This window comes from Aedes albopictus, chromosome 2 (assembly GCF_035046485.1).
Source record: "Aedes albopictus strain Foshan chromosome 2, AalbF5, whole genome shotgun sequence".
Lineage (NCBI taxonomy): Eukaryota > Metazoa > Arthropoda > Insecta > Diptera > Culicidae > Aedes > Aedes albopictus.
In genome coordinates, this window is record NC_085137.1 from 248,216,488 (window position 1) to 248,242,325 (window position 25,838).

The 25,838-nt window shown below is 43.5% G+C and overlaps 1 protein-coding gene across 8 annotated transcripts in view; it reads left to right on the forward strand.

Annotated features, from left to right (window-relative positions):
- LOC109424484 (ralBP1-associated Eps domain-containing protein 1) overlaps nt 1-25,838 on the forward strand; it is a 59,110-nt gene that overhangs the window by 8,426 nt on the left and 24,846 nt on the right. For 2 of the 8 annotated variants that reach the window (XM_029858978.2, XM_029858977.2), the window contains exon 2: nt 294-661. In XM_029858978.2, coding sequence (XP_029714838.1) covers nt 512-661 — 150 coding nt within the window. In that variant the 5' untranslated portion in view covers nt 294-511. Of the gene's footprint in view, nt 1-267; nt 662-25,838 lie in introns of all 8 variants that reach the window. The other 6 variants (XM_029858989.2, XM_029858981.2, XM_029858995.2 and 3 more) reach the window with 4 other exon arrangements.

Here is a 25,838-nt window from a genome sequence, read left to right on the forward strand (position 1 = left end):
AGGCGCATTGTTTTTGAAGTTCTTGTGGTTTCTGATGATCTTCAGATGCAACCTGGGAGTGTTTTGGTCGACGTTATTCTAAGAACATTTTTTTCCGTTTCTTTTTTAAACAAATTGTTCAAAAATATCCGATTTTGGAGACATAAACCTATCACAGATTATTACTAAGATTTTCTGAAATTTCCTACAGATGAAAAAGATTTTTTTGACCAAAATCACAGATGAAAACCGAAAAAAATGTGGCAACACTGAACCAGTCTCGAAAAGAAGAAAAACGAGTGTAAATTATTAAGCGCACTGCAGCAGCAGTAGCAGCAAGTCAGCCAGCCAGCAGTAACCGCGAACCACATTAAGGTAAAGGGAGAAAGTGATCCAAAGTGCTGAAGAGACGGGGCTGAAGAAAGATAGTGATAGCGAAGAAAAAAGTTGAAATATTACGGAAAAAATATCGTAGTTTAGTGCAACTGTAGTGTGTGTGTCCAGGTGCTGGATCCGTGTGACCACAGCGGCGATGGATGAGCTGTCGGAGACCGAGCTGCGCTACTACAACGACCTGTTCAAGATCTGCAGCGAATCTTCGGACGGGAGCGGGAAGGTTCCGGCTCTGAAGGCCACCTCGCTGTTCCGATCGGCCAATTTGTCCAACGAAGTTATTAATAAGGTAGGTGCCAGTGCTTTTTTCTATATGCTTGAAGAATTGCGAAACGTAGATTCAAAGATAGGATTTTTTATTGCTTTGTGATTAATGCTTGTGAATGTGCGACAGTGCTGCCAGGTATATGCTTAGGTGTCGGAACTAGCACGTTCTGTTAGCTTACTACGTTTGGTGCAAGCAAACAAGATACGCTTTATTTATTTTTATTATTCCTCTTGGCTTAACGTACCCATTGGTACAAAGCCTGCTTCTCAGCTAAGTACTCTATGAGAGCTTCTTGTTCATTTTGCATGTGTATATCGTGTGGCAGGCACGAAGATACTCTATGTTCAAAGATTTCAAGGAAATTTCCTTTACGAAAAGTTCCTGGATCGACCGCGAATAGAACCCGTTACCCTCAGCATGGTCTTGCTGAATAACCAAACCTTCACAGCTGCGTTCTTATTAATTCACAGTTTGTTCTAAGTAGTTACAGATTGTTTGCACTACTTAATGCAGGACTCATAACTCATCGAGTCATAAGCGCGGTTTAAAAATAATTCTACAGTAGATCTACACACTATTAAATAAGGGGTCCAGAATTAAGGGGTCACTTACACAATTAACAAATAACGGATAACGGATTCCATCCGTTATTCGTGCCATACTGCGTTTCGTTGCGTACTCCATCTCCGCTATACTGCGTTTCACCGTGAATCGCTTCTAACGCGATAAGAGTATCTCCACCGGTGTTCTATATCAATATCGAGTTCGACGAAAAGGTGTAATTATGGCGAAACTACTTTGCGGAGAGTGTAAACAAGAGATTAACGATCTCGAACCAATTCGTTGTGGTTTCTGCGAGGCCTCGTTCCACATCAATCAACAGTGTTGTGGATTAAATTGTCGCACCATGAAAGACGCGTTTGCATCAGGGAAGGCAATGTTTATTTGTTCCTTCTGCAGAAGTAAGCTAAACGGTCGTTCCATTGAAGCCTATATTGCTGACAACTGCAACCGCCAACAAGAAGCAATGCCACCGCTTGCCGATGTACCAAAACAAGTACAGGAGCTGTTCACAGTGGTCGAAAAACTGAGCCAGAAAATTTACAACTTTACTGGTCAGTCGACCCAACCATCCCAATCACTTGGTATTTCCTCGCCGTCAGCATGGCCTAGACTCGGTGTTAAACGTCGTCGAGAAGATCGAAGACCGGACGTGTCGGTTCCCGCTGTAAGCGGTACGAAGACGATCGATCTAAGCGAGATCCAACTGTCTGTGCCGTCTATCACGAAAGCCCCGCTACCGGAACAGTTTTGGTTGTATATGACTGGATTGAATCCGCTAATTACCAATACCGACGTGCAAAAAATAGTTTCACGATGCCTGAATATTTCTGATGGTGCTGAGGTTGCGCGCCTTGTTCCCAAAGGGAAAGACGTGTCAACTTTGACATTTGTATCCTACAAAATCGGATTAGATCCTGCTCTAAAGGAATTAGCTCTGGAGCCTTCATCCTGGCCTGTTGGAATACGCTTAAGAGAGTTCATTGACTACTCAAAAAACTGATTCAAAACTCAAACACCACTCAACAATCCGTTGACCATTTCCCACAACACTCTTGTTTAAAAGATGAGCTAGGCTCATTGAATCACCGATACCAGCCAGTTTCAACACCAGGATGCACGCCTGCAAGCCTCATGGGAGCCCCTAATCCCCTCGTCACAGTCGAGCCCTTCCTGCCAGCGTCCCGCAGCCATCCTGGTCCTGTGTACGAGTGTGGAGAGGGGGTCTTCCAACCCGTCCTCGCAGGCAAGTACATTTCCGATGAACATACTTCCCTTCCGGTAACTCGCACCCCTTTTGGCAGTTCATCTTGCACTGGTTTTGGACCTAGAACAACAACGTGTCCCGAGATCATTTCAAACGACCGCATCATACCTCCATCTTCAAGCCAGCCATCTTCTGCAGTGGTTTCAACCCCGGGATGCACGCCTGCAAGCCTTATGGGAGCCCCTAATCCCCTCGTCACAGTCGAGCCCTTCCTGCCAGCGATCCGCAGCCATCCCGGTCCTGTGTACGAGTGTGGAGAAGGGGTCTTCCAACCCGTCCTCGCAGGCAAGTACATTTCCGATGAACATACTTCCCTTCCGGTAACTCGCACCCCTTTTGGCAGTTCATCTTGCACTGGTTTTGGACCTAGAACAACAACGTGTCCCGAGATCATTTCAAACGACCGCATAATACCTCCATCTTCAAGCCAGCCATCTTCTGCAGTGGTTTCAACCCCGGGATGCACGCCTGCAAGCCTCATGGGAGCCCCTAATCCCCTCGTCACAGTCGAGCCCTTCCTGCCAGCGACCCGCAGCCATCCCGGTCCTGTGTACGAGTGTGGAGAAGGGGTCTTCCAAGCTCCGTTTACAGGCGAGTACACTTGTAATCCCAGCAACTGTCTCTCTGTGCCCGTTGTTCCATATTCCAGAATTTCAAACACGCCATCGAATACCACGGTTACAAATCCGGTGTTTAATGATACCTTGCTGATTTATTATCAGAACGCTGGAGGAATGAACTGCGACGTTACCAAATACTACCTAGCAACATCCGACGGCTGCTACGATGTTGTAGTACTGACCGAAACCTGGCTTGATCCCCGAACCACATCCAGTTCGGTTTTCGGTCCCGATTACGAAGTATTTCGCTGCGACCGGAGCCCCAGAAACAGCCGCAAACTAACAGGTGGTGGTGTCCTCATAGCTGTGAAGAAGACACGCAGGGTCACCAATATCCAAAACGACCTATGGGGAAGCGTCGAGCAAGTGTGGGTTCGTATCCAGCTGTCAAACCGCTCTATCTTCCTTTGCGGAATCTACTTCCCGCCAGATCGTATACGTGATGAATCATTGATCGATACGCATAACCTGTCTATTATGTCAGTTGTCGAAACTGCCTCAGCTACGGATGAAATCATCGTCATTGGGGACTTCAACCTACCTGGAATTTCGTGGCGGTCGTCCTGCAATGGGTTTCTCTATCCCGACGTCGAACACTCCTCTATACACAACGGTGCTTCCAAACTCCTCGATTGTTACAGTACCGCTACGCTAAGACAGATTAATCAAGTGACTAATGAAAACAACCGCTGTTTGGATTTATGTTTCGTTAGCGCTCAAGAAGAAGCTCCGGTTATTATCGAGGCTCCGTTACCTTTGGTCAAAGATGTCAATCACCACAAAGCGTTAGTTATCACACTCCATGATCACCAGATTAGCTTGGCGCAATCGATCAGTTCGGTTTTTTACGATTTTCGTAAAGCCGACCATCAGAGCATTATCGAATACCTGGCAGCTATTGACTGGAACGATGTTCTCGATGAACGTGACGTGGACATTGCAGCGCGGACTCTCTCGCACATTCTGGGACATATCGTCGATAGGCATGTGCCTAAAAAGATTCGCGCCAACAATGACCATCCATGGATATCTCGCGATCTGCGCAGGATGAAGACAACGAAACGAGCAGCACTTAAGCGTTATTCGAAATACCGGACCTTCTCTCTCCGTGAGCACTATACCAGACTGAACTCGGCGTACAAGGTCGCTAGTCGTCTGTGTTTTAATCGATATCAGCGCAAAATTCAGCAAAATCTGAAGTCCAAACCGCAGGAGTTTTGGAGGTTCGTGAATGAGAAGAGGAAAGAATCTGGTCTTCCTACGACGATGACTTTGGACGAAAAGGTGGCATCCACACCAGACACTATTTGCCAGCTTTTTGCAGAAAAGTTCTCCAGCATTTTCTGCAATGAAACTCTTCCGGCAGCGATTATTGCTGAGGCAGCAAATAATGTTCCTTTGGTCGAGGACACTTGGGCCAACTTTGTTGTCGATGCGACAATGATTTGCGATGCGGCTGCGCGGTTAAAAACATCCACGAAACCCGGGCCGGATGGAATTCCTTCTGATTTTCTGAAAAAGCACATTGAAAGTTTGCTGATTCCCATACTGCACGTGTTTAATCTGTCGTTGTCCAATGGAGTGTTCTCATCAATTTGGAAGACGTCTACGATGTTCCCTGTGTACAAGAAAGGCGACCGGCAAAATGTCAACTCTAAACTGTTTGAATTAGTTTTGATGGACCCACTGCTGTCTCATTGTAAACAATACCTGAACGAAACGCAACACGGATTCATCCCGGGCAGATCCACCGCTACTAATCTCCTGTGCCTCACATCTGATATTGCTGACAGCTTTGCCGAAAAATCGCAGACAGATGTCATCTATACCGACTTGTCCGCGGCCTTCGACAAAATTAACCACGCCATCGCAACTGCTAAATTAGAGAGACTCGGCTTAACCGGCAACCTTCTGCGTTGGTTTGAATCGTATCTTACTATGCGTAAACTTAGCGTCTCCGTAGGCGATTGCCAATCCACCGAGTTCTTGGCAACATCCGGAATTCCCCAAGGAAGTCACCTAGGGCCTCTGATTTTCCTACTCTACTTTAATGACGTGAACCGCATGCTGCGATGTCCTCGGCTGTCATACGCGGACGATATGAAGCTTTACCTTTTAATCCGTTCCATCTCTGACGCCTTGAAACTTCAAGAAGATATCGATTCTTTCGCAACATGGTGCGCATTAAATCGGATGGTTGTGAACCCAAGTAAATGTTCGGTGACCTCGTTCTCCCGAATAAGCCAACCAATTCAGTTCAACTACAAGCTCCGTGACGCAACAATCCAACGCATCGATCAAGTGAAAGATCTTGGAGTAATCCTGGATACTAAGCTTACGTTTAACCTCCATGTCGCATATATCGTTGACAAAGCGTCCAGGACCTTAGGATTCATTTTTCGCATCGCCAAGGACTTCACCGACGTTTACTGTTTAAAATCCCTGTATTGCTCCTTGGTCCGTTCAACCCTCGAATACTGCTCTGCTGTTTGGTATCCGTATTATCAGAATGGTTCTAACAGAATCGAATCGTTTCATCCGCTATGCGCTCCGTCTGCTTCCATGGCGTGATCCGCTCCGGTTACCAAGCTACAACAATCGATGTCAGTTGATTCGACTCGAAACTCTCCAATCGCGCAGGGATATGGCAAAGGCTATGCTTATTGCCGACACTTTGCAAGGAAGAGTCGATTGCCCTGCCATTCTGGAAGCGGTTGACTTGAACGTTCGTCCTAGGGCCCTTCGGAGCAACGCGATGCTTAGATTGCCTTTCCGACGAACCAATTACGGTCAACACACGTCGCTGATTGGATTGGAACGTGCGTTCAATAGAGTTGGCCACCTTTTCGACTTCCACTTGTCCCGCCAAACGATGCGCCAAATATTCCGCAGATATTTTACGAACAATAACGAACTGTGATTTTATATGTTTTTTTTTTGTTACGGTATTTGACTTTTGCGCATTTTTGTTCCTGTTTTGTCTTGTATTTTAAATGCAGTTTTGTTTTTAGTTTTTATAGTTATGTATTAGTTATAAGAGGCCATCATTGGGGCATAAGATGTCTGTTGATGTTAATAATAAATAAATAAATAAATAAATAAACATCTAAATTAACGACTCATGCAAAATATTTCGTTTTACCAAATCGAATTTGATAGTTTTAAGCGATTTATGTTAGGTACGATATTTCCCATACAAGTCATCCTCCAAAAGTTGCATGCAAGTTTTCATATTAACATAAAATGTTTAAATCTATCAAATTTGATAAGGTAAAACGAAATATTTTGCATGAGTCGTTAATTTAGACGTTAATTGACCAATTAACCTTTTGATTGCTTAAAAACCATATTTCCAAGCTTAATGGTTTGCAGTCAAAAAAGCCCAAAATCGCATATTTTGTCCTATAAATTGAGGTATAGCTCAAAATTGTGACGTGCTGGAGCAAATCTGAGCCCGGATTCGGATTCAGCGGCCCAAAATCCTTCGGAGACACATAAGTTTGCTCTTGAGACAAAACAATGTTGCGCTGTGTAATAAAAATAAAAATTTCTGAACTAACCACCAAAGATGTATGTGCTATCACAATTAATGTCTCTGTTGTAAATTTCAACAGGAAATACGTCTATTGTTCGATGTATTTACCGCATGATGAACCGTCCCTTACGGATGGTTTCAAGTCATCGCATACTGCACTTCAAAGGGCCTTTCGCTAATTGTTGGCAGTGGTGCTTATGCTCACCATATCATCTGGGGCAGCTCAGACATTAACTTGAGAGGCTCCAGTTTGATGGAATACAAGATACAAGTAGTACAGATCTTGGATTACTTAACATAGGCAACCGCCCAACCTTCATGGTACCTGCTAGAGATGAAGTATTAAGCCTTCAGTACACGCTTTGTCAAGTGTGCAAATTTTTCCGCACGGATTACCCAGCAGGCCAACAGCAGTCACAACATTGACAAAACATCGGGAATGTCAAGCGTTTGCTTTGATGTTGGTTGATGCGTGCGGAAAAGTTTGCACACTTGGCCAAGCGTGTACAGAAGGCTTTAGACATAACGCTTTGCTCTAGTAGTATTAGTCACGAGCTGACTAATTGGCATCTGTCAGATGAAGAATCTTTATCTCATCATCGCTACATCATTTTTAAACACTAAATGTTATTTCGCAAACTTTGCGTTCCAGGCATCCCCGGTCAACCCTTTGGGATCTATTTACTGATTTGATTACGGCCAAATTTCATGGATAACTCACCATCCATTGACACTCCAAGTGATTAAGATGATGCCGTTGATACTACAACGGCTTTCATCATGGAAGCTTTTGAAGAAACTTGCCCTCAGCGGTCTGTTAAGGTCAAACAACCAGAAGAAACAAAGTAGAAAGAGAAGGAACAGACGACGTTCGAGCGATTCGGAGGCATTCAGGACCAGTGAATCAAAATTCAACCATCGCGCAACAATAATGACAATGTCGCAACCTGTATTTGTTGCGACAAACAAACCCACTCGATATAAGTTTGTCCCAACTTGAAAATAATGGGATTAACATCGTACACCACGAGTTTAGAGATTTTTAAGCCTTGCATTGCGATTTTCGAACGGTAACTTCGAGTCGGTAAACACTGCAACTCTGGTGAAGCTCTATCATCAAACAGTTTCGACTCTGGGTTAGCAATAATTGATTATTCACGAGTTGAAAAGTACGCAACAAATTCAGCTTCCGTTTTGTCTGCAACAAAAAATTTCGAGATCATGTCATTATCTGTTACCAGTAGGGATAAAGAGTAATCATCGCACCTTCTTTGTTGCTTGTTTTGTGCCTCTTTTGTCTGACAATTGTCTTCACTGTTCAGGACGGCTCGCAAGATCTACCAAAAAGCTCTTCGATCTACTGAACGATACGGTTGGAAAAACCTTTGTACAAATGTTTCCAGTTTAGGTGAAGTCAGTCGGTTGAACAAAATCCTTGCAAAATATAAGGATTTCCTAATAAACAAACTTTGTTTGCCAAATGGCGATATTATTTACTTTAACGAGGAAGTTCTGGAATGATTATTCAGCACACACTTCCCCGGATGTGTGGATGTTCATCTTCGGATGAACGTGTTGCCTTTTCTTGTAGGAATGATTCCCTGGCTTCGGCTCGCTGTATGGTAACTATAGGGTTTGATTATTTTTGAAAAATCTACTTGTTTGCAGTCTTCTACAGGGTATATTCCTAAATCCTGGCGAGATATTACAGTTAAGTTCATTCCGAAAGTAGGTCGTAAGTATGAAGAAGCACAGAGCTTCAGGCATATCAGTTTGACCTCTACGACAAGGTGATGGACTTTCCTGCCTACTATTCAACATCGCCCTGGAAGGTGTTATGCGACGAGCCGGGCTCAACAGCCGGGGTACGATCTTCACGAAATCCAGCCAATTTGTCTGTTTTGCGGATGACACGGATATTATTGCTAGAACATTTGGAACGGTGGCAGAACAGTACACCCGCCTGAAACGTGAAGCAGCAAAGGTCGGACTGGTGGTGAATGCGGCTAAGACAAAGTACATGCTGATAGGTGGGACTGAGCGAGACAGGACAAGCCTTGGCAGCAATGTTACGATAGACGGGGATACTTTCGAGGTGGTAGAAGAATTCGTCTACCTCGGTTCCTTGCTAACGGCTGACAATAACGTGAGCCGTGAAATACGAAGGCGCATCATCAGTGGTAGTCGTGCCTACTATGGGCTCCAGAAGAAGCTGCGGTCAAAAAAGATTCACCCCCGCACCAAATGTACCATGTATAAGACGTTAATAAGACCGGTGGTTCTCTACGGACACGAGACATGGACGATGCTCGAGGAGGACCTGCAAGCACTCGGAGTTTTCGAGCGACGGGTGCTAAGGACGATCTTCGGCGGCGTGCAGGAGAACGGTGTGTGGCGGAAGAGGATGAACCACGAGCTCGCTGCACTTTACGGCGAACCCAGCATCCAGAAGTGGAAGGATACGATGGGCAGGGCATGTTGCAAGAATGCCGGACAACAACCCTGCAAAGTTGGTGTTTGCTAACCATCCGGTTGGTACAAGAAGGCGTGGAGCGCAGAGAGCACGATGGGCGGACCAGGTGGAGCGTGATCTGGCGAGTGTTGGGCGTGTCCGACGTTGGAGAGCTGCAGCTGCAAATCGAGTATTATGGCGGCAAATTGTTGATTCAGTATTATCATGAATTTGATGTTAACTAAATAAATGAATGAAGGAGCAGGTTTTCAATAACTTTGCCGAAGACAGTGCAGTGTTCACTCTTGACGAGGGGGTGTTTTTACAGCCATTTTTCATTTGGGGTATTAGAAACTAAGTAATCGTTAAATTATATGTTAGTTCAAACATGTATCATAGTAGGTCATGGAATTTTTAAATAAAATCTGTCATTAGTTGCCCGAACCTTGCCTGAGTAGGACGTATTTTATCAGGTTATGGGCCCAGTATAGTTTCCATAGTAACGGCGTTTGTTAAAAGGCAGACAATTTTTTTCCTCCACGTGGAAATATATTTTTCAAGAAGTTCTAAAAGAATGATGTCCAATCAAGCTGCTGGTGGCGTAAGTGCTCAAGACGTTGCAGATGTGCAAGCTGGCGGCGCGAGACTAGGTATGGTTTCGCTGCAAGCAAGGGAAATACTTCGTGGATCGGAAAATTACAATTCCTGGGCGTTTTTCACCAAGATGGTCCTCGTCAAGGAACGGACCGGGTGCGCCGTGAAGGAACGTAATGCAGGAGATCCGGAACCAAGCGAAGAATTGTCGGAACAAGCGCTGGCAACCATCTGCCTGAACATCGACCGGAGCATTTACGGGCTGATGCAAAATGCGAAGACCGCAAAAGAAGCGTGGGACACCCTGCGGAACACGTTCGAGGACAGCGGTTTCACCCGTAGGATTGAACTTCTGCATAAGTTGACGGGCATTCGACTGGTAGGCGCCGAGAGGGACGACGACGTCATTTGCCAGTCTCCCCAGGAGTATGTCAACGAAATCATGCTGACGTGCATGTGCAGTTTTCTACTCAAGGGGCTTCCTAAGAGGTACGACCCAATATCTCTGCTCGGAGTGGATGGATTCGAATGAATTTTTGACACAAACAGCAAAAATCTCTATAGTTTCAGAAAAGGAGGGTGCCATTCGCCGCAAGGAGCTGGAAATCAGTGTTTTGAGCTCGTTTTACCCCGCGCTCTCTTTTTCACACCTTTTTGAGAAAATCCTCATGTATTCCCGACTGGCGTGCAAAATAAATGACTTATTTAACTTGTATTTGTGTAGAAACTTCCATAGTATCGGAAATTTGACATAAGATTGCTCCTTCTCTTCTCGATTGCATTCCACTCCGGGCGGAGATGCATGTGAAATTTTAAAGAAATAGGAGATATCGGGATTATTTGAAAATATTTCAATTTTTAAGGACGTGCGGTGAGCCAAACCAGCTCCATACGATACTACAGAAGTTTTAACACAAGCACGAATCAAATAAATCATTTATTTTGCACTCCATGATTTTTTCAAAAAGTTGAAAAATAGAGAGAGCGGGGTAAAACGGGTCCGATACACTGATTTCCAGCATCGTGCGGCGAATGACCCCCTTCTTATCTGAAACTGTAGAGTTTTTTGCAGTTTGTGTCAAAATTTCATTCAAATCTATCCACTCGGAGCAGAGATATTGAATTTATTCGCGTTTTATACCTATTTTTTCCATTGTGCAATGATTTTGGGTTTGGAGTCGTCCGGCGTGGCTCTGACAACGGATATAGTGAAAGCTAAAATCATGCAGGAGGTCAAGGTCACAAGCGGCTCGAAATCGTCCGAAAACGATGATGCGTTTTTCTGCAAGCAAAACGCATCAAAGAAGAAAGTCGACAAGTCAGCCGTAAAGTGTTCCCGTTGTAAAAAGCTCGGAACCCAGAAAGGACATGCAGCTTTCTTCGCTGCTCACGCTGTGCAGTCAACGGAGCGGAACGATAGCGACTGGTTCTTCGATTCTGGCGCTAACACCCACTTGTGCCGGAACAAGAAGATGCTGGAAAAGCCGCTGGACATGTCGACGAGGATCAAGGTAGCAAACAATGCGGAGGTGGCCGTTGTAGTGAAAGGATCGGTGGAGCTGGAGGCGGATTGCGGCGAAGCGACTTGGGACCTCACGATGAGCGACGTGCTTTGCGTCCCGGATCTGGCGATTAATTTACTTTCCGTAAGCAAGGTATGCCAGAAAGGATTCAAGGTGGTATTCACGAAGGAGGAGTGCCAAGTTGTCAACCCCGACAACGAGGTAGTTGCGCTGGGTCGTGAAGCAAACGGTCTCTACAAGCTGTCCGAAACGAAGCACCCCGTTGCGAATTTGGTTCAGGACGATAGGTACGAGCTGTGGCATCGGCGTATGGGACGCTTCTCTACCGGTGGAATGAAGCATTTGAAGCAGATGGTAACAGGACTGGAATTCGAGGTGCAGGATCCGTTGAGATGCATACCCTGCATATAAGGTAAGCATTGTCGTCAACCATTCCATGCAAAAGTGCACCGAGAGGATCGCTTACTAGAACTGATTCACTCGGACTTGTGCGGCCCAATGGAAATCGAGTCGATTGGAGGCAGTCGATATTTCCTGACCTTCATTGACGATGCTAATCGGAAAACCGTGGTGTACTTCCTGAAGTCGAAGACAGAGGTGCTCGAAGCGTTTCAGGATTACAAGGCTTTTGCAGAAAACCAAACGGGAGAGTGGATTAAGCGAATACGAACGGACAACGGCAAGGAGTACGTAAACCGGATTTTTCGGAACTATTTGCGGAAGGAAGGAATCCAGCACGAAACATCTGTTCCCTACAACCCGGAGCAAAATGTATTGACCGAAAAGATGAACAGGACACTGGTCTAAAGAGCGAGAAGTATGCTGTCGGATGCGGATCTGGACAACAGATTTTGGGCAGAAGTGGTAGCGGTATCGTCGCATGTGGTCAATCGTTCGCCGACAAAGGGACTATCGGTGACCCCCGAAGAAAAGTTTTCAGGCAAGCGGCCGGATGTATCCCATCTTCGCATATTCGGCGCCAGGGTGATTGTACATGTGTCGAAAGAGAAGCGGAAGAAATGGAACAAGAAGTCGGAAACGTGTATCTTCGTTGGCTACAGTGAAGGCTCCAAGGCGTACAGAGTGTACAACGAGCGGACAAGAAATAATCTTCGTTAGCCAAGATGTATTTTTTCTCGATGAAGGCGAAGTGAAGCGCAAGACAAGTGAGCAAGAATCGAATGCGGAAGGAAGCGAACTGGTGATTCAAACTGAAACTGAAGAGGGCTCCGAGAACGTTGCGGGAAGCGAGATTCAGCTGGACGAAGGAAGCAAGAACCAGCTAGACGAATCGATCTACAGCGACGCGGATTCGATAATGAATGAAGAATCACAAACTTCCGTGCTCCCTCCACAATCAGAGGACCCACAATTGTTGGTAAGGCGCAGTGCGAGGGAGCACACTATCCCAGGCAAGTATCGTGATTATATTATGAGCTGTAGTACTTTTCCTGATAGAATTTTCAAACCCGAACAGAATTGCGATGAAGCGGCGCTCGAACCAGACACATTCCATGAGCCGGTCACCCGGCATGGCAGCGACAGATGGAAGGAAGCGATGGTGTCTGAATACGAGGCTCTGGTGGATAACCATACGTGGGACCTGATCGAGCTTCCGGATGGGAGCAAACCTCTACGCTGCAAATGGGTCTACAAGGTGAATACGAAAATGGACGGAACTGTAGAGCAGTATGAAGCCCGTTTGGTCATCAAGGGCGTTTCCCAGGTGAAAGGCGTTGACTACAACGTAACGTTTTCGCCTGTGGTTCAGTACGTTACCATCAGATATTTGATGTCGATGGCTGCTAAGATGAACTTCCAGATCCATCAGCTGGACGCAGTGACGGCGTTCCTACAAGGAAATCTTGGCGAAGAAGACATCTATATGGTTCAGCCGGAAGGATTCATTGATCCGACTTCACCCAGGAAAGTTTGCCGGTTACGGAAAGCACTCTATGGATGAAGCAAGCCAGTAGGGTGTGGAACCAAAAGTTGGACAGTGAGTTGCAACACATCGGCTTGAAGCGATCTGCCTACGACACGAGTGTGTACTTCAAGATTGAAGGCGGTATGGTCCTGATTGTGGCTGTTTACGTGGACGACATGTTGGTGTTTTCGAACAATGAGCGTTGGGTGGACAGGCTGAAGAAGGAACTGATGACTAAGTTCCAAATGAAGGACCTCGGTTTGGCCAAGAAAATTCTCGGGATGCGGACGACAGCCGAGTGATGCTCGATCAAGAGAGCTACCTACATCAATGATTTGCTGCACCGGTTCAAAGTTACTGATTGCAATATGGTTGCGACACCTGCTGATCCAAACCAGAAGCTGACCAAGGAGATGTGTCCGAAAACCGATGAAGAACGGAAGTTGATGGGGAACGTACCGTACCGTGAGCTTGTGGGTCGCTTTGCAGTATCTAGCGCAATCGACAAGACCGGACATTAGCTTCGCGGTCAACATGGTCAGACAGAATGGGGGATCAGAATCCAGGCAAGGCACATTGGACGGCGGCCAAACGGATACTGCGGTATCTGAAAGGTATCAAGTCGAGGAAACTGACCTATTCGAAGACGTCGGAGGAGGAATTCGTCGGCCACAGTGACGCGGATTGGGGGAATGATCCCGATACTCATCGATCGATCACCGGATACGTTTTTAAAGAAGCAGGGGGTGCGATTTCCTGGAGCTGTCGGAAGCAGGCCACAGTCGCTCTATCCACCATGGAAGCGGAGTATATGGCTGTGTCGGCGGCGACCCAAGAAGCCATGTGGTGGCGTGGACTACGAGGAGAGCTGCATGGAGTATCTGATGCTGCATGGAGTATCTGATACAGTCCCACTGTGTTTCAAGCAGAAATTCATGCAATTTTGGAATGTGCTTATATGTACATGCCTCAAGAGAAACTACAGGTATGCCAAAATCTGTATCTTCTCAGATAGTCAAGCTGAATGTGTTAACCTTCCGTAACTCGCGCGGTTGACTACCTGGGTCAGCACCACGCTAATGCTGAGTACAAAAAGCGAGATTTTTTCAACGTGTTGTACAAAATACAACAGCGTAATCGTTCGAGGGTTAAAGGCATTCTCGTGCCAATCTAAGCTGGTGTGGGAATGCATTCTTTCTCTGAAGCAATTGGCCATTAGGAACGAAGTTATATTATATTGGGTTCCAGGTCATTGTGGAATTGAAGGAAATGAAAAAGCCGACAACTTAGCAATACAGGGTGCAGCATCGTGTTTTGTTGGCCCTGAACCATTTTGTGGATTTCCGGAGTGTACTCTTAGAATAAAACTTAAAACCTGGGAAATGTCTATGGTAGAATCTAATTGGAATCCCACGGATACCTGTAGACAAGCTAAAAGATTTATAAGACCCAGTGCAGCAAAAGTCAAGGCCATATTAACCCTTTCCTTCCCACGACTTTGAACGGCTATATCTATGCCAAAAAAGCGTTTCCGAAAAAAGTGGTAGAACAAAAGTTATTGCAAATTGGCTAAATTTTTCGAAATCAATGAAAAAAATTTTGGTTGTAAATCAATAGGTTTTTGATTGTTTATCAATAGTTCAACTATTGAAACAAGTAGGTAGTAGTTGGGTTAACCTTATGAGGTTATAACCATATTCTAAAAATTATTGCATCATATTCATCTAATTCCGTTTGTCCGGAGTTCGTCGAAAATCGATGGTGCTCTAAAGCAACCATGGGAAGTAGAGGGTTAAATCTGAACAAAAAAGATGCCCGGTCTGATGACTGGGCACTGCCCAAGCAGATATCACTTAAATAAGATTGGTAAAATTCAATCTTCTGAATGTCGTTTTCGTCAAACGGAAAACGAAATTGCTGAACACATTCTATGCAAGCAAATGTGGAGTATTATATAATTTAAGGTCGTCAATATTAGGGAAAGGGTTATTAGAGCCCTTGGAAATTTGGCAGTTTAATCCGAATAGGGTAATCGACTTCATAAAACGAGTTGAGCCTAATTGGGATGAAGTGCTACATCAACCAATGTCCATCACATCTCAATTGTGATAGGATATTTGATAAGCACTAAAGCAAATATGGGTCATGCCACAATATTCCTACATACTGGAAGCAGTGGTTTCAAAGGCTCTACAGATAAGGGAAAAAAATCTGATGCTGTGCAAATCCGTTGCGACAATTTGAGTGCTGTGCATCTGGCGAAGAAAGAGGTGGGATATTCACCTCGCAGCAATCATATTGACATCCGACATCACTTCGTGCGAGAGAAGTTGGCGCAGAACATCATTGGTCTTGAACACGTCAGGACGGACGAGCAAACAGCGGATGCTCTCACCAAGGCGGTTCCAGTGGTGAAATTAGATGAAGCGATAAAGACCCTTGGAATTCTGTAATTCAAGATTAAGGGGGAATATTAGAAACCAAGTAGGTAATTGTTGAATTGTATGTTAGTTCAAATATGTATCATACTAGGTCATGGAATTTTTAAATAAAATCTGTCATGAGTTGCCCGAATCTTGCCTGAGTAGGACGTATTTTATCATGGGGTCATATATGACACCTCCGTCCCAAAGGATTAACTGGGATATTCCGTGCATCGAATCCTTGGTCGTACCCATAACCTTTAGAGTAGTATTGTGGATTTACCGGCTACTTGTATTCTACCGGTCGCTTCAGTATGGCCTCCAAAGTAGCCGTTTTATAAAAAGAGTAACTAGAAAATGAGATTAAACATTTTTATTGCGCTATTCCTCGTTGCTACTAGCTATTCAATGACATTCATTTTTTGACAATTAAGTTGATTTTAATATGAAAACGGCTACTTTGTAACGGCTACTTAAGTAACCGGTGGAATACAAGTAGCCGGTAAATCCACAATAGGCTCAGTGTACCAGTTAAGGCTATAGTACCTCAAATTCGCCGGGTCTTCAGTTAGCCTAGTGGTTAAGGCTATGGATCGCCAATCCGGAGGCGGCGGGTTCGATTCCCGTTCCAGTCGGGAAAATTTTCTCGACTCCTTGGGCATAGTATATCATTGTACTTGCCCCACAATATACGAATTCATGCAATGCCGGGCAAATGAAGCCCTTTAATTAATAACTGTGGAAGTGCTCAAGGAACACTAAGTTGAAGCGAGGCAGGCCAAGTCCCAGTGGGGACGTAGAGCCACAAAGAAGAAGAAGAATCTAAAATTCGCCATAGTCAATTTTTAACCTTTAATGTTGCAAATCAACAAGAAATAGTTTGTGAACAACATATTACGTTTGCAGTATGCGATGATTGCAATAATTTAAATTTCACAATTTGCTGAAATTACGATAGAAATAAATAATATTCCTTAATTTTTCGGCTTCCTTGCACCCTATTCCGCCATAGTGTACCAGTTATGGCTCATCTCATAAGGAATGCATGTAAATAGTGCGAAGTGGAATCCAAATTAACAAATGTGTCCATAGCTGGTACAGGGTTCCTATCATTGACACACGTCGTAATAAATACTAAAAGTAGTTTTGGACCCGTTTCTATGTTTTTCCTATAAAGTGTGAACACTAATCAATCATTTGACATGTCGATGATATTTGACGGTCTTCTTCTTATTTTTGTAAGAGACGAACCAGCCAAGGGCTGAAAGTCTCTTTAATAAAGACAAATCAATCAATCAATCAATTATTTTTGTAAAAATAGTTCTTCTTAGGTAGTGCGATAACTGGTACAGGCACCCTACTTCTATTTTTCGGGAAAAATCCGGAGGTTATGTTGAAAAATCGCCTGAGTGTGGCGATGGCAGATCAATTGAACATTCTGCACTAACATGTCTAGAAGGTCTAACTAACTCGTTTTTGTTTCTATTGGGTATTGACTTTGGCAGGCATGGGTATATCGACGAAATAGACCCTATAGCGACAGAAACATGTTTTTAACCAGAACGAGGGATCGAAGACTTGTTAGTGAAGAGATATTCAGTACAAACATCTTAAGTTAAGTAGCTTACCAAGATTACTCATTGACTACTTTATTTCACAAAGTGTGCTAAAAATATGAATTTGAATTCTAGGCGTTATTCATTCAGTTCGAGTGAAGCAATTACAGTTTCAACAGTAACAGACCACTGTTGTCTTGACTAGCACATCTAAAAATATGAAACATAATATATCTGGCCAATTATGGTATTGCGGCTTTCGAAAATAACACTTTTCCCGATCGGATTTCTATATGTGCGTTGCGTAGCCATCGAGAAAAATCGATTCTGATATCGTGTTCTGTATATATACCTACGCAGCAGCAGTAGCAGTATGGTGATGTGATACCACCTCTAACAGCTTTTCATGATGAGGATCATTTCCTGCGTGCGAACACTCCCCTCTTGTTTTGACTCATGCTTTGCTTACTCACATCACCGTCGTCGTGATGTTGTGTGATGAAAAAGGAAGCTGTGGCGACGAGAGACAGCCCAGCCCCAGCCAGCGCCGGTCTCGGAACTCTGATTATGCCATACCAAGCGTTGAGCGTCGTCGACCTATGGTTATTCGCAATTCGCACTATCTCGTCTACTCGCAGCATTGCTATTACTATTATTGATATTTCATGGGGCAGTGGCTGCTGTAGGGAAACACCAGAAGCAGTTCGGTGACCAACGACGGACGAGACGGAGATGACACGGCGGAAATGGACGAGAGATAGTATAGTGGGGCAGCGGGATCGAAGCCAAAGAGGGGCAGGGTGGGTCAATGTTACGACCTTTTTTCGGTCGTGTGTTTTTATTTTATTCGCTAACCGTGTCCGGCGATGATGCAAAAGTTTGTGGTGTCTATAGGTGTACCTATCTGTTTGTATTTAGTACGATAGTACAGACATAATCTTGTGCCTTTTGGTATGTTTATCTAATGTTATTGCTGTTTTTCTCATGTGCGGTGATATTTTTACTGCTACAGCTACAGTGACGCAGGGAAGCTGTTCTGGTGGTTTAGAGAAGAGCTACCTGTAATGGACCATACTTTCTTCTTAAGGTTTTTTAAGTGTAAGGAAAATTATTGTTTATAAAATACCATATCTCAAATGAAAGCTTCAATCTAATTTTTATGAAAAATGCTGGAACTAGACTGATACTTAAGCTTTGCATTAAAAGGGGCACTATGGAAAGCACACCAAATTAAGTTGTCCCACTTATTACAGACAAATTGACCGGATTTCGTGAAGATCGTTTCCCGGTCAATGACCCCGACTAGTCGCATTATATCTTTCATGGCGATTCATATCGTTTTTAGGGCTCAAACTCGTGATAAAAACTGTTTTGGGACCGAACATGGAATTCATAGGAATAGTCTGCCCACAGACAAACAGACGTAACTCTTAGAGGAAATTTATCAAAAACTTTTGCCCGGTGTCATTTTCATGAGCACACTGCCACCTGTTGGTAGAACCGCGCGCGACACTGTCGGACATGATGGATTTCGATTTGACGTTTTGCTAACACGCATACTACTACACAAATTGCCTGTAATTTTCGTTTGCACCATTCAGCAACGTGTGCACTGGCCAACGTCAAAGCGATCGAACACTAGCGCATCTGGTGGAACGATCGCGCAAATCAAATGAAATTTGAATTGATCGTTAAATGCATGTGCCAAGCCGTTTTGAAGAGTGTTACGTCTGTTTGTCTGTGGTCTGCCCCTCTAAGCATATTTGTCCCATGTCAAATAAGCTTTCTAGAACACTGATTTTGTTATTGTCTTTAGAAAACTTGTAGAAATATCGTTATATGTTTTGTTTTGTTTTTCCTCTTTTATGGGGAGTTCCACATGAACTGCAAAGTTGTTAGGAAGGGAAGGAAATTACTCAAGTTGTGATGCTTAATATGCATTTTAAATACGTCTGTAATAACAAAATAAGAATTTTATACAAACTGATGTTGATAACTGACACTAAGAAAAATTACAAGTGGTAGTCAAAATACGCGTGTCTGTCAAAGGATACGCATTAGAGGGCGGAATTGAAAGGTGCAAAACTGATTACTCTCATTCAAAGATGGTATTCTGCTTTGAGTGCTCGTGAAGTCGTACAAGAAAATATGAATGATAAATGAGGGGGTTAGAAGCAAAGGGGTGTTGAGGTTTAAAGTTTTTGACCAATTTTTCATCCCATACAAAATGTATGGAGCTTCAAAACCAACCCAATTTTCTCTGATTTATTGTAATGTTTCAAATCATCGTAGAAACAATCTTAAAAAAAGTTCCTGAAAGCTTGAAATCTGGAGAATTTTATGATATGCTCAGCTTAAAATCGACAAAATGGTCACTTACACCCCTTTGATTCTGGGCCCCTCAAATGTTATCAAATTAAAAAAAATCGTTTTATGTTCAAAATCTTAATTATTATCTGTATGCTGGTAGATGATTACTTTCCCCTATTCGCCGTTCTGTTATAAATGACCATATCTGGTGGATGGTAGATAGAGAAGAGATATCGAGCAAACAACGGCAGCAGTCAGTGTCACGCATCAAGTAGGAAAGGTGAACCAATAAATTGAGTCAGAGAGATAGCGTAAAATATCTCCAAATAGGTTGTCCGCTATCGTACCATCTCCTCATGGCAGACTAATATGGCTTTGTAGGTATGTACAGTTGACTCTCTACATCTCGATATTGAAGGGACCATCGAGATAGGGAGAGATCGAACTCAAGAACCAATTTGTAATGCATACTAGATTGAAAAATCGTCCGTAACTAGGAAAACCCGTCAACAAACAGATGTCACTTCACCTCCCCAGAATGTTTTGCACCTAAGAAACGAGATCTAGCAACCTGTAAAAAAGGGTACATCGACATATGGAGAGAGAATCTAGAACAAAAATGAACGAGATCGCATCGAGATAGAGAGATAAGGAGATATCGAAATGTAGAAAAGTATAATGTATGCAGATTGAAGGGACCGACCAAACCATCGAGATAGGGAGAGATATCGAGATGTAGACATCGACATGTGGAGAGTCGACTGTAGTATGCAGATTGCAGGAAGCAGTTAGTATGTATCTACAATATACATCCAATTCGTTGGCGATCAGTTCCCATTATACGAGAATGCGGAAGCTTTGTAAACGCATGGAAGTGACGATTGGAAATGAATTGGAATATAAAACGCTGAATGTGCGTGACCACATAATATTACTCAGTCTAACAATATAATTACACCGAATCAGTCTGATACTTTAGGGATAAATACGATAAACAAGCCCATATAGCCGAGGCGGTAAACGCACGGGTATTCAGCATGACCATGCTGAGGGTGACGGGTTCGATTCCCGGTCGGTCCAGGATCTTTTCGTAAAGGAAATTTCCTTGACTTCCTTGGGCATAGAATATCTTCGTGCCTGCCACACGATATACACATGCAAAATGGTCATTGGCAGAGGAAGCTCTCAGTTAATAACTGTGGAAGTGCTCATAGAACACTAAGCTGAGAAGCAGGCTTTGTCCCAGTGAGGACGTTACGCCAAGAAGAGAGAGAGAGAGACGATAAACAAATTCAAGCAAAAAATGCAAGCGAACATAACTTTTCACATAATATTCAAGCAACATGTATTATGAGAAGTTAATCATAAATCAATACGTCTTACTTGGTTGACAGTTAACTTTAAAATAAGTTCAAGTGGTCCAAATTTTGCTGCAAAGAATACATAAGGCTCTGCATTGTATGAGCAATAGAGGAATTCACAATGGGGATAGCCTAGTGATTGAGACTATGGATCGTCAATCCGGAGACGGCGATTCCCGTTCTGGTCGAGAAAATTTTCTCGACTCCCTGGGCATGGAGTATCATTGTACTTGCCTCACAATATACAAATTCATGCAATGGCAGGCAAAGAAAGCCCTTCAATTAATTACTGTGGAAGTGCTCAAAGAACACTAAGTTGAAGCGAGGCAGGCCAAGTCCCGGTGGGGACGTCGAGCCATAAAGAACAAGAAGACGAACGATGAACAAATTCAAGCAAATGCAGGTGAAAAAAACTTCTCACTTGATAAAAGATAATAACGCTGTTGAAGAGGATAATACGTCCCGAGCATGAACGAATAACTGACACATAACTGCAGCATACCAATGAATATCAGGTATCATACCAAGACAAGGTATTGATCCGATATCCAGGTATTGAAAATAACTTATGTTGGTATTTTGTAGGCATTGATAAAATATCTCAACGAGTTATTGGTTCGGTGTTGAGGACTGCTTGAGGTATTATTCAATTATGAAAAATCGCTATTTCTATGGAATAATTGCCGATTATTATTTAGGTAATGCCATATGTGGTACCGAGAACCGAAGCACACGCGTCTAAGTATCAAACTGAATGCACACGGTTAGTCGCATCGTCGGCAGCATGAATGTATCACCAATACACATGCGGTACACTCAAAGCATAGAACATACTTACGATTTGGGCTGTCTACCACATCCCCCTTTTTATAAACAAAAGATTATTATTTCAATTTAAACTTCTAATACTTATTGGAATCTGAAACTAAATGTAAACTCAACTTTATAACACATATATATTTAATGAAATCTTTTACCTTCGATTTACCAACTTTCGCAATCGCTCCAAACGCCTAAAAGCTTCATCATCTAAGGTTAACGGTAAAACACGGTTTCTGCTATATTTATCGCTGACTCCTAAATCTTGTTCAGGAAACGTTTATTTATTTTGTACAAGCCTCTCGTCTCCCATCATCTATATCTAATGTTAGAGCCATTACGGTCGTCCGTAAGAAACTTCCCAAGCACAATATCACGAACCAGGATATCACTCAGCTCCACTTCATTGCTTCCACTTCATAGCACCCACGCTCTTTTCTTTCAGCAAACGAAATGCGTAAAAGGGACTCCTGTAAAATTCAACTCTGGAAACTTCAAACGGGGTTTATAACTCTCAAGCTGTTTATTTGTCGCTATACCGGTGATCGGGTGAGAAAAAACAAGAAATCCAAAGCATATTCATCTGAGAAATGGCACCACCACGTTTAAGGCAAATAAATATCCTTAAATAGACAACCCGCTGACTTGCACGCACTTTGCATCGCAGCGACATTCACGCTGGGTCAAGAAGTTGCAAACTACGAACAAAACCACAATAACCATGCTCCTTTTCTGGGTTCAATGCAACGGATAATCCATCGTACCACCATACCAATCTCGAGCTGTTATCTTCTTTTCTCTCTTTGCTGACTGACATTGTCCACCCGTAGTGTGCATTTTAGTTATAATTGGACACGTTCAGGTGTCACCACCATACATGTGGAAAACCCTTGAATCACGAACAAGCGACATCTTTGACTCTGCAGCGTAGCCTTCGCCAAGCTTTTACTCTGTTACCACGTTTCTCGTGTTTAACAGTTCAACGTCTCTACCAGCACTCCAACATAAAAAGATCTGCCAGGTTTCCTATACTATTGCACCATGGAATCCTTCATGCCTCTCATACACTCACGCCACGCCGTGTTCTGGTCTATGCTTGGCCATGGCCACCAATATCTGTCTAGAAAACGTCTCTTTATACTCTACTGCTACTACCATACGCATTAAAAAGCCGACAGAACAAAACATTTTAAACCTGAGAGGACAAGGTTGTTTGCATACGAGACCATTATGGAAGTGGGCAGAAAACGACTCCACCTAAACCGACGTCTAATACCACCTTGTACCACCTACAGTGAGCTCACTCTAAGTGGCCCCAGCAACCCCAGCAAGGGCGAACAGCGTATTCGACGTCCTGGTCACAGTCTTCCCACGAACTCAACACAAGTTCAACTTTGGTACGTTTTCTCGCACTTGTGTTGAACATCAAGCACCAAACATCGGCTCAAGTACAAAACTTGTGTACGTACAGAAGTACAAAACGAATATCGAAACGAGCGAAATCCTAGAATGAAACCCGAAGCGGCTTTCCGATTGGTAACCGAGTGGTGCCGAACCGTCAATTGTTGTTCGAGAAAGTTTCTTTTTTTTTTTTTTTTGGCCGATCGCTTCCCACTTCGTTTTGCGCGGTACACGATTTGTGTGTTGCGGTTTAAACACCAAGTCGGAGTATAGTCAAATGCAGCAATACTCAGCAAGTTCGGTGTTCGTTTGGGAAGGCTGCGCTGGTCATAACAGCCTCAGCTTTCATTTCCGAGAACTTAGCCAGCGTTGAATCACACCCCAATGTATATTTAACGATCATCATTAAGAAACGATTTAGATACGACATTTCATGAACATTTCTCAATGCTTTATACAAACAATTCTGAATCCAAAAACCTGCAGCGCAAACAACCATCCTACAACCATTGCTGATGACACGAGACAGACTATCCTGCCACTGTAGCAGAACCGACCTGAAATTCACACCTGAAGCTTCAAGCTACCAATATTGTTTGATATTGTGGATAACAGCATCTTAGATCCAATAGACGTTCCAAGTCTGAGTTTCGCAGCTTTAGCTTCCCGAAACAGCTGTCACGCTGCGGCAGCCGTTGAAAAGTTTAAAACGACGCGAGAACCATATATAATTAGCATGAGAATACTGTAGAGTTCTTCCCTAATCCTTGGTAATCGACACTCTGATTGAACGAGAAATATCATTTTAGACAATCAATGTACATGGTACTGTACCTTCTGGTGCTCAAATTTGCATTCGCTGACGTAGAAAGACGGGCCGACAACGGCCAGTGTATGTTTCACCTCTCTACATGTTCAATCACAAAGTAGAGACACTGCGCCATGCCTCTTCTCATGGTTGCAATCAGCCATCTTCAAGAGTTCCAACACAATCACACAAGATTCATCGTCACGAAAACATAATCGTCCAATGTAATTAATTCTGTGGCCTTGCGTACACGGGGTCAAACATTTGACAAGGAATGAACTCAATAACAAACATCTGTTTGACACTAATGAAAATTCGATCTAGTCAAACCAGATATTTGCGCATTGGGTTGTTTTTTTTTTCTCAAATTTTACCGCGTGTACTAGTGGCTTATGTTTCACAAAGCCCCAAACGCAGTAGTGAGTAGACGTCATACTGGAGCAAAAAGGGAGCAAGAGCTGTGAGCGAGCGATCTGCAACCCTGAGTATTTGAACTAACTGCCAAAAAGATAAACGATGAGGAGTTGGTAGAAAAGATTAAGTGAAGTACAAGTCTATCTGTGGTACCAAGATTGCATGGTCGATAAAGTTGTAGGTTCAACTACTTACAAATCCACTCCTGCTACGGGAAATTATTTGAAGCCGATCCTGTCGACAGCAATGCTGTGGACCAAAACCTCTTCCAATGTAGCCTCGTCGTCCTTATCAGCTTCAATACATCTCCACGTTCCTGTACTCTTGATGTCGGATTCTCGTTCATATAGCAAGTACTTCCGCATTCTGCATCAGACCTACACAATATGTGACAACGATGACTAGTTTTATCCAAAGCGGATCATCTACCACTGATGAAATCCCGCCTTCTGAGCCAGAACTCTGATTTCTCTGCAATAATGTAGATAATCTTTATGGCTCCATCAAGGTTGCGACGTGGTCGTTTCAGATCCTCACGAAATAACCTTGTCCTTGACTGCAACTTTACAGCATCGTTGTTCGGCTCGACAAAAAAAAATCATCCCTCTGCTACCCTCTTAACAGAAAGCCTTCGATGGGTTCATCATCTACTGCAGACATCGACCATGAATGAAATCGCTCAAAACCCCTGTTTCAGAAACATGTTCAGAAAGCTTCTGCTTGTCTGCCCACTCGGATTATGGCTGTCGCTGTTAAATACAATACATGTCAGTTCCACAAGTGCCGTAACAACCTTTGTATTAACTCCACTCCTCCCGTAGCAGCACTTGAGCTTTGATTTTTTTTCGATAGCTGATACTCCTTACGTTCATCGCACTTTCGAACCATTGAATTCAAATAACTCATATATTTCATATCTCAGAAAGCGGAAGAAGAGTGAATGGACCTGCGGTGGATTGTTGAATGCCGAACTAAAACCGGGTGTCGGTAGAACGTCAAGTACGTCTTCTTTCGCTGACGAATCCTTTCAATGAAAACCACAAGAATCACAACGAACTCACCAGATTATTCTAACCCAATTTCGTACCTCAACTCAAAACACCGCCATAGAACATCTTCTATTGAACTAGTGAATTTAATCACGTTTCCACTTCTTTGCTTAAGTATCTCGTTTATTCATGCTCGTTTAGTGAATCCAATCACTTTGCCACACACCTCAGTGAATCAAATCATATTATCTTTCTTATACCTCTCAGTGAATCAAATCACGTCACCTCAAATTCTTCAGTGAATTGAATCACTACACAACAGGTCCAGGAATCACAGACGGTCAACGCTTTTTTTCCGCAAAAGTGGAAACGACTAAACCTCAACGACCGGGGAATCAAGAAAATTAACATTAAACACTTCTCTTTTTTTTCGATGCAATAAATTAAAACGAAAATATGCTGCATTTCTGAATCGTCAACCTTATCATAATCTTTGAAGAAAAACGCTAACTAGCCTATTCTTGCGTATCACTCCAACATTAACCGAAGCATAGAATGGAAGAAACCTCAACATAGCTCTTGGACTGTTATGATGGCCGCAGAGCGACATATGTATGACCGCACAGCATGGTAAAAGC